This window comes from Trichomycterus rosablanca, chromosome 13, assembly GCF_030014385.1.
Source record: "Trichomycterus rosablanca isolate fTriRos1 chromosome 13, fTriRos1.hap1, whole genome shotgun sequence".
Taxonomy (NCBI): domain Eukaryota; kingdom Metazoa; phylum Chordata; class Actinopteri; order Siluriformes; family Trichomycteridae; genus Trichomycterus; species Trichomycterus rosablanca.
In genome coordinates, this window is record NC_086000.1 from 16,277,716 (window position 1) to 16,288,054 (window position 10,339).

At 36.3% G+C, this 10,339-nt stretch overlaps 1 protein-coding gene across 1 annotated transcript; it reads left to right on the forward strand.

Moving 5' to 3' along the window:
• The first annotated feature begins 2,858 nt into the window (after positions 1 to 2,858).
• Positions 2,859 to 4,451, forward strand: nkx2.1 (NK2 homeobox 1). Its single transcript, XM_063007658.1, has 2 exons — positions 2,859 to 3,225; positions 3,790 to 4,451. The coding sequence occupies exons 1-2, from the start codon at positions 2,859 to 2,861 to the stop codon at positions 4,449 to 4,451; spliced, it is 1,029 nt and encodes a 342-aa protein (XP_062863728.1).
• The last annotated feature ends 5,888 nt before the right edge of the window (positions 4,452 to 10,339 follow it).

The window sequence follows — 10,339 nt, forward strand, 5'->3', positions numbered from 1 at the left end:
ACTATATATATGTAAACACTTTATGGTGTATGCATAGCATACAAATATTAGTATTTATTAAGGTGTGTAAACATTGGTTTAATGGTGCATGCATAGCATACAAAAGTAGGTATTTATTATAAATGATTAGGAATTATTTGGATTATTATGAATTTATGAAAATACATGAACTTGCATGCTAATTAACTAATTGGAAAGGCCCGAACAGATTGTAGATATCTAAATGATCCGGGTTGGAAAGTAAGAATTTTACCTCTGTTTCAGGCCACCGGTTATTTATTACATCTACTGGAACAGAAAATTGCATTTGTATTATTTTAGGTGATTTAGGTGGTGCTGAAGAGCTTTGGGCAAAACATAACTTAAATGTACTACACCATAGTCTGAAATCAGGCACAATGCGATACACGATTTTAAATCAACAAAATATTTCGAGTTTAAACGAAGCTTTAAATATTGGCATATTCATTCTAAGAAACAAATACATTCTTTTGGGCTAATTACCGTTAATTTACCATGATAGCCGTGCTCAAGCAGAGGAGCGGGCCAGATTTAGATAATTGAGAGAGCCTTTTGAAAACAGGATTAAAGAGGACGAAGACTTTGGTTGAAGGATGTTATAATTTTAATTGTCATAATTGCGTGTGCACTTAAGTACACTTAATTAGCACCGTGAGGTGCACAAGGTGCATTCACTTGCTTCTAGACCGATTACATACATTTACTGCAAGCGCAGTTTAGTGGGGACCAACTGCATAAAAATGTCATTGTCTTTGTTTGCAAGTGTAACATGGATGCGAATAGAAATTCGAGTAAATCAGAATGTGAGTACGTTTTTAAAATAGCACCACAAAACCTCAATAATAACTGTACTTCTAGTTTAAAAAAAGTCACCACTTTAAAATATTATCTTTCCTTAGTTATTTTAAGATACGGCCACCAGAAGACGCTGTCTACCCTTAAGTCACCCTTGACTGTAGGCATGTCGGCAGGTGCGGGCACAATACATTACTATAAGCGCTATAAATAAATCTTAGCGCTAAATAAATCTAAATAACTGTATTCGCAAGAAAGACTTTTAATAGACTAAATTCAAATATTGTTATGTTATTTTTTTTATTTTAAATATCAGAATTTAATACCCATAGCCATATGCAGAACATTAACGTTAGTTAAATTAGTTGCTTGTATGCCCTCTTTTGCTTCTAACAGACTTGTTTAAAGCGTCGATTCACAAACAGGAACATTTCATATTTTTATGTTGCGAACTCCCTGGAATCATGCTCAACGTTATATCTGGATGTCTATTTTGACCTACCGCCAGCATAACCTAAAATTGTGGATCATCGGCTGTACGGTTGTGCAGGTCTAAAAAAATAAAAATAATAATATTAAAAAAATTATTATTTTATTACTATCATTAATATCATCAGCATCATCGTTGTCGTTGTACTACTATTACTACTACTACTATTAATAATATTTTATTACTATTATTATTATTATTATCATCATCATCGTTGTTGTACTAGTATAACTATTACTACTACTACTAATAATAATAATATTATTATTATTAATAATAATAATAATAATAATAATAATAATAATAATAATAATACGAACACCAACACAACGGTAATTTAAACATAATTTAAATATAATATTATATGAATATTATTATGATATTACTACAATTATCATTATCATCGTTGTTGTACTACTACTACTACTACTACTACTACTACTACTACTACTACTAATAATAATAATAATAATAATAATAGACAATTCTATATAGTCAGCTGTTATTTAAATTGTGTTGTAAAGTGATCGTTGGTATTATCAGTAAGTGATATACCTAGTTTCATTTAAATAATTTGGCTCAAACGGAATAAAGCTTACTTACTACAGAAGCTCATGGTCTTTCTGATTTTTTCTGAATGTGAATTTTTCAAAGCAAGTTGCTGAGCCTGGCGCTGGGTACCTGGCGCGCACTGAAGGGTTTCCAGGCTACTTGAGGACCTTTAACTTCACCTGAGAGCCTCTCCTTATACAGAGCACGATTTTTTAGGTCTGTATGTGCCAAGAGGATGAGAATTTGAACGGCACTCTGCGTATGTCCACATCAAACAAAAAAGAAGTTAATCATTCACGCTGCTTCTTAACCCACGCATATGTATTTATTTATTTATCAATGCTCCTTCCTCGTCACAAGGGCACTTTTGCAAGTCTAAGTACGATGGGTCATAATGTAAACACTCCTGCAATCACCAGAACCCTCTTGTGGCCGTTCAAAGTCAGGAGCTCAACTTGAGTTTTTTAGGGACTGAGTGGTTCTTGAAGATTCAAGCCCTCGCTCGTACGCGCTTTTATTAAGGGGCCCTCATAAACATGACTCTCAACACCCGGACGCTTCATCTGCATCTTTGTTCCTGTTCTTTATTGTAAGCAATACAGACAGCATACACTGAGTGTGCAAAAGCTGCAACTGTACACAGCGATGTGGTAACGAGATTTGTGCTGTACAGGGCGGTGTTCTATTTTAGCTGGGCAGTTCGCAGCCACGTAATAAGAATTATGCGCTGATGTGCGGATGACAGCGTTGCTTTGTATTGTTACCCAAGCTGCTGATGCCCCGCCTCTGACGGTAGCCTTAAACCTGGCACCCACCTAAAACAAACGAAAGTCAGCCTCGAGCTCCCACTCAAGCCAATTAAGGCGGACTTTAGGCGTCCTCTTACGTATCTGTCTTGCTGCGTCGACGCTCAAGCAACAGGAACAGAGCTGGCCAAAAAAAGAGAAGAGGGAGAAGTAGGACAGGTTGTTTTGCTTTCTGATTTCTCCAACACAGAAAAATGTCGATGAGCCCTAAGCATACGACTCCTTTTTCTGTGTCCGATATTTTAAGTCCTCTTGAGGAGAGCTACAAAAAAGTAAGTATGGAAGGAAACAGTCTGGGGGCTCCTCTTGCTTATCGACAGCCGCAGGTCACACAGGCGGCGATGCAGCAGCACCACATGGGCCACAACGGAGCCGCCGTGCCCGCTGCCTACCACATGACAGCCACCGGAGTACCACAGCTGTCCCACACAACTATGGGAGGCTACTGCAACGGCAACCTGGGCAACATGAGCGACCTGCCGTCTTATCAGGACGGAATGAGGGGCAGTACAACAGCTACCAGCTGGTACGGAGCTAACCCTGACCCACGCTTTTCTACCAGTAAGTTGACATTTCATAACATTCGTGGTGCTTTTTTATCGAGTACCGGGAGCATCTAATAAAACTGTTATATTTATTTTAATACATTATTTTACATTATTTTAATTTTTTAAAAGTAAGCATATTAAAATTTATTCTCATGCTATGTTTATTGGGCATCCGTATAAAAGGCAACAGCTTAGTTTAGAGGTAAATTAACCAGATGTTAAAGCCTACAAAATTAATCAAGTCATTACCGTTTTTTAACACAACTGCCTTTCAACTGACACAAGTATTACTCGTTAATAATTGAATAGAATTTGTATAATCACTTGTACCAGTAGTAATAAATATTTTGTTAATTACAATTATTCTGACACATTTATTTCAATATTTTGAAAGATGTTTAATTGAATTGAAAAGATGATTTAATAAATAACGTAATATTATTATTATTGTTGTTGTTATTATTATTATTATTATTGTTATTATTATTATTATTATTATGTACTATGATTGTTTTTATTATTATTATTACTATTATTATTACTATGTTAGGTGATAATGACAACTCTCTATTTCCAGTCTCTCGTTTCATGGGCTCCTCTTCTGGTATGAACATGAGCAGCCTAGGCTCGTTGGCGGATGTGGGTAAAAGCATGGGCTCACTAAGCAGTGCGCCAAGAAGAAAGAGGCGCGTATTATTCTCTCAGGCACAGGTGTACGAGCTTGAGCGCCGTTTCAAACAGCAGAAGTACCTCTCTGCACCCGAAAGGGAGCACTTGGCCAGCATGATCCACTTGACCCCGACCCAGGTGAAAATCTGGTTTCAGAACCACCGCTACAAAATGAAAAGACAGGCCAAAGATAAAGTGTCCCAGCAGCAGATGCAACAAGAAAGTGGCTCTTGCCAGCAACAGCAGCAGCAGTCTCCGAGGCGGGTAGCTGTGCCCGTGTTGGTAAAGGACGGTAAACCGTGCCAAGGCGGCAGTCACACTCCCACTAGCGCAACACAAAACCACCACCATCAGGGCACCAACGTCATGCTCATGGCCAACAGTGGTGCAATGGGCCAGCATCCGAGTCAACCCGTAGGCAGCGCGGGCCAGTCCCCAGATATGGGTCAGCACGGTGGAAGTCCTCCTTCCCTTCAGACTCAAGTGGCTGGTCTATCACACCTGAACTCTGGCGCAGACTATGGCACGGCCTTGCCATGTTCCGCTCTTCTCTATGGCAGGACGTGGTGACAACTGGACAATCTCTAAAGTAATCGGTGGATACACAGCATCTGTAGGCTCTTCAATGTCAGTGTCTGCTTTGACAAAGTCAACAAAAAACACTGTCTAACCGTTTTGAATAGCGCATCTTGTTGTTGCTTTTGACCTCTGCCCCTGAAATTCAGACTTAAACAGGCTGAGACAGAAACTTTGATGAATTGCAAAGAAAAAAACCCGTTTCTGTTTTTTATTATAAGGATATGCGCCAAAAGATGGCGAAGAAAAGTGGAAAAATGGAATTATTTATATATATTTTAAGGGGAGACAATATAAAATCACATCAAGCCGACGGATTAAATTAAAAGCTGTTGGCACTTTAGGACGCCGTCTCCCAGTTTGACTGCAGTACACGCCTGGTTCTTAGAGAGTGCAGTGTAAGCCGTAGCTCACATAATTCTGTAAACTGTTTAAATTTAATACATAGTTTTTAGCGATATGTATATTGTATAAAGTTTTTATTGATATTAAGGGTTATATGTTAATTGAGTTTCACTGGTATTTGTAAATTTAATTTTGTTGTAACTTATAGTTATTGACTTAAACACAGTTATTCAATCATTAATAAATCAAAGAAAAAGAAATGCTTACATTCTACTTGGTTGCCAGAATTTACAGCGTCAGAAAAATACTAAAATAATTTAGTATATTAAGCAAGAAAATAGTTGTTACCATATAATTGCGTATTTTAATAACAAGTATATAAATTAATAACAAGTATATAAATTAATAAACATATTTAGGTGGCATTACAATAATGCCCCCTAAATATCTAGCAGTAAAATAATTCCTCGCTGTCTAAATATTTCGAAATAAGTTCGCCAGTCCATGTGTATTTTAAGAAGAACATGAAAAACGCACTGAAAAAAATCAGTCGTTTAAATTACTTTATTCAGTTGTGGACATTAGTTAAACACTAATAAAATACATTACATAAACCTATTTTGTCCTTTGGTTAACTTTTTACAGTTGTTCACAATTGTAAAACTGTTGTCCACAATTGAGTAAATTTCTTTATTTTATTTTCTGTCTGAGTCTACACATCAAACACTGATAACTTGAGGTACAAGCTTCAAGTAAGATCTTGTTTCACAGACAAAGAGATTAAAAGGGTGAAGAACACTTTTACTTGTTACCAAAAACTAGCAGTAATGGCTTAGGGCGGTACTTGTAGTATATAAAAAATAAAAAAATAAGCGCCATAATAATTACAACTTCCCACGTACTCGGCAACTTGTCGCACATTATTTATATTCGCTACACTGGGTATTTGGAAACGTTAAAAATTTTGTGTGGCCAGTGCAGGTTAAGCCAGGCCTTTGTAAAGTCGGCACTCTTTTAGGTTTACTAATATATTGTGTGTGAGTCAGGGAAGGTGATGTGTGCTCTCATTTAAGGGTGCGCACATCAAACAAACGCTGCAGAAGGCAAGCTTATCAATCAGAATCCTGGTCAAACACATCAGAGTTCTTTTAAAGAACTGAGCGAGCCAGCTGACACAAACATATCAGAACAGCCCACACGACGTTTAAGAAGTACACTTAAATGACGCACTTGTTTACGTTATGATAAAGTTTATAAACAACAGAGGGGCGAGTAAAAAAAAAATTGGTAGTGACTATGGTAGGGACATATTGTAACAACTCAATGCATCTAGCACGTTAACTACTGGATCGATGATATAAGATCATAACAGGCTGACTAAACATAGTACAATCATGTTACAAACGATAAAGCCTCTGGAGTGTCTAAGAACAGTTCAAACAAAAGGCTTAAAAAAGTTTTTAAATCCAAGCGTGTTCAGCCTGCAGTGCACTATTCTCGACCTAAAAACGAAACACTTCTTTGACAGGATCATCTGCAAGAAGTCCACCGTCAAAGTAAATGTTTCATTGTTAAGTACATAGTTTTAAACTTTTTTTGAAAGTTCTCCTAGACAAAGTATACTTTTACCTTAATAAATTAATTTGAACACTACCTATTTATACTTTTTTTTACCTATTGTCCGTGTTAGGGATAATTATAATTTTGGTTGAACCATAAGTATTCATTATTTAAAAGTAAACTCCAAGGTAAAACCACCACTTGGCATGGTGTAAGTGTTTTAACAATGTTAAGCTTTTAAAGGCCAAACGGTTCGGTTTTAAAGATACTGTTTATATCGTTTATGTATTGGTTTAAAAATCCTGCTATTTCTCTTTTTTGTAAAGCTCTAAGAGCGTCATGTACTATGTTAGTCAGAATAATTAAAGATGATATTTGATCAATGACGGTTCTTTGAAAGTATGTGTATTCGATGTATAAGCCGGATTGGTTTAAGTGCATTGGTCGACTGGTGAGACTTTCCCCGTTCTGTTCTGGCATCCATTTAGACGGAATTCTAAAAGCTGTTTATTCCGGCTAAAATCTTACAGTTTGTTTGTTTACAGCTTAATCTGGTTGCATAAAATGTTTTTTTTTTTTTTTTAGAAAAGTTAAAGCCCCAGCAGTTTTCTATGGGGAAATCATTCTAAAAATGTATTCTTATTTGAGGCTGTTCTTAGTTGTCGAAAACAATCAAAACATCACGTGAGCTTCACGCTAAAGCTAACGGCCAAGCAAATGCATCAATTTTTAAACATTGTAGTTTTTTTATAATTTAACGACGGCCCTGAAGTAGATATGTAAGGAAAATAAGCTCCAGCTACGTGAGCAGTGGGACGCGTGTTTTTAATGAGAAATTAATGTAATCAATGCATATTTCCTATAGATTATGAGACGTCAGATAAAGAGTTTACAGTATTCCATATCATTAGATCACATTAGTTACAGCATATTTAACTTTTACCTGCTATACGATGTTACCCTGTTCTACGATGAGCAAAATATTTTTTTTGTAGAATCCTCTCCAAAATATACCACAGTTGCTAAAGGGTTGCAAATCTGCAAAGTGTATTCATTCTGTAAGATGTAAGATACATAGATATGTATTAAATCTTTGTTATTAGATTTGTTAACACTAAGTCCTACTTTTTTTAGTGACGATAATTACATCTACATCACGATTGCGCGGGGCATCAACACTGTTTTGACAGTAAATGACTTTTTTTAACCGAAATACGTCTTCATCGCAGTGTGTATATATGACAGCGTGTGTCACGGATTAAGGCGGCCAATTGAATTCCTCTCTTATAGATTAAATAGAGTAGCTAGCAAAATAATGACAAACATATTCACTTTAGCGAAGAGATTCGCCTTTAATCTTCGAGTAAATGCAACCATTTTCCCCATTAATGTTAATGCGTCTACATGTTTTATGAAGTTCTGCTACTTTCTTATTGAATTCGATGAAAGACTGCAGATTACATTTACATGTCTGAGGCTCGGTGTGTGGTCTTTGTGTGGAGATTTTCACTGTTGAAAATGACTCGTTGGGAGCGTGTGTGCTCTCGTCTCTGTCTTTCGGACAGTCCTTAAGGCTCATGAGCAAAAATCTCAGTTACTGCCCTCAATTAGACTTCAATCCTAGTGTGATCGTGTGCGATTTAGGCTTTTGGGGATTACTTCTCTGCTAGATTCACACAAAGCGTATCAGCGGAAATTTGACCTTCATTAGTTTTGCCATGAGACTACAATGTTACTTTAATATCAGTCAGTTGGACCATTTACCTAAGCGATACTGCAAATGAAAAAGACAAGATTTCAATAGATACACTTGAAAAAGTTATGACAAAACAATTGCAAGCTTTGTAGTTTTTATTTTCCATGTGAATGTTGTACTGACAGTTACGTATTGTTTTCGTTAACAATTCGGTGTGATAACGTCATACAATCTGATCATCATACAATCTGATCATTAAGCTCTTTGGCTGTAGACGAACTAACATGCATGCGCGCTTCAAGTCCCTCCGACCGATTGAAAACTCCGGCCGCGTTCTCCTAAATTGCTAAGAATGCTACTATGTGGTCGCTTACTTTATTTCCCGATATGCATAATTTGCACAAACTATTTCTATATTTTGTGTAAGACAAAATGTAAATTTAGTGAGAAATCATTTTGGTGCTGTAAGCCTACCCTTGGTGAACAATGACTGGACATGGTGCTGTCCGTGGTGCTGAAAGTTCAGCTTTATTTACACATTTGGTTTAGAAATCGATCATAATTTTTGTAACTTACATTCCAAATCAAACAAAAATGTCGAAACAGAATTTCAAGTTGGTTGTACAGTTTAAGGGCAAATCTAGCAGTACCGAGAAATGATCAGTAGAAAGTCTGTTAAGTAGGTCAGGCTCAGGCAGTTTTAAGCAGCAAATTTCACTACATCCTTTATATTTTTGCTCAGTTCGCAATAGAATATTTTACGCATGTACAATAGACAATCACTAAACTAATTACTATAAAACTATTTAACAGGTTGTGTTAAATCGCGTAGGCAAACCATGCACACGTAAATAAATGCATATCTGAAATTGAAGTCCAAATACATATTGCATTTAACCAATTTTTTAAACCGTAAAGTAGTTAAGAAAGTGCACTTACAGTTAAGCTTTTATTTAAAAAGGGTAAGAGTTGTAATTTGCTTTGATGTCTTCCCTCCACTTTTCTTCCCGTTTTATCTTGCTATTCATAACTTACATGACAAATTGCACAATTACACAATATCTGCAGTCACATTTTTTTAGTAAATCTTACTGTCACGTAGTAGCAAAAATATATTAATTTTCTACTGTCTGAAGCTGTGATAGCTGTGTATACAAAAACCGGTCATTTGAGTGGAGAAAACAGATTGCATAATACTTGACCTTTCGTTGTAATTGTGGCAGCAGGAAAATGCATATTCACTTCTATTTTAATAGAGTCTCAACCGTTCTGCAAAGCAAAATGCATTTTCGTACATTCCTTTCTTTAAAGCTCGTTTTTCTGTTTCTCTTCAGACAAAATAATTAATCACCACAGCCGCCGTTCACTTCGGATTTTAAACGGATAGAGCTGCACTTCTAGGTACTCATGAATTGCACAGATGCAATTAGATTTAGCTTTAGATTTACCGTTTTGTTTTGCCAAAGTTCAGGGAAATTGTACAAAGAGATTTTCACATAGGTTAAGTGGTAAACTTGTCTAATGTCAGTCTGGTGACAACATTATTTTTGAGTAGAATTCAATTAATTATGTTTGCGTTTTCAGTTGGTTAAAATAACTTATGGTTTGATGGTTAAGTAAAGCACTAGCAAACCCTTTAGTCCCTATGACTCTGTGGTACCAGACAAGTGGTACTTCGCCCTGTTCTTATACTGTACCAGCGGGAGTCCTTTGGTGGTCAACGAACCGTCACTAACCGTGTTAATGTGAGGCCTGCCCCTAAATAGGGTGTAATCACCTCACCCACTGTTTTTTTCCCTCAACTGCGAAGGAGTTTTAAGCGAAGAAGGTTAACGTGCTCACTCAAAACAGTGTGTCTAATTGAATTGACATTGGCTTCCTAAACTAACAGAGAGCATCACGGCTAAACGCAGTAAAACCTTACCCAGTGACAAACAGCAGGGTATTTAAATTAGTGCGGCCCTAGACACATCCACTAACTGACGATACAATGATGGTTTACAGTCAAGATTATAAAATAACTCAAGTTTTGATTGCTTCAAGTTCATGGGTTATTTATAGTAATAACATTTGTTTAATAGCTTTTAAAATAGTAAAAATAAAAAAAGGATTATTAATAGATCTATTCAGAAACATGTGGTGCAACAACCAATGTGTATTTTAAATACACAAAAAGCAGTGACAGATTAAAATAGTTAGAGAATTTAAAAAAAAGTTAAGTGAATTAACTGTTGCATTTGTGTTTATATAGACTAATTTGGCTAGTAGTAGCAGTAGTGTC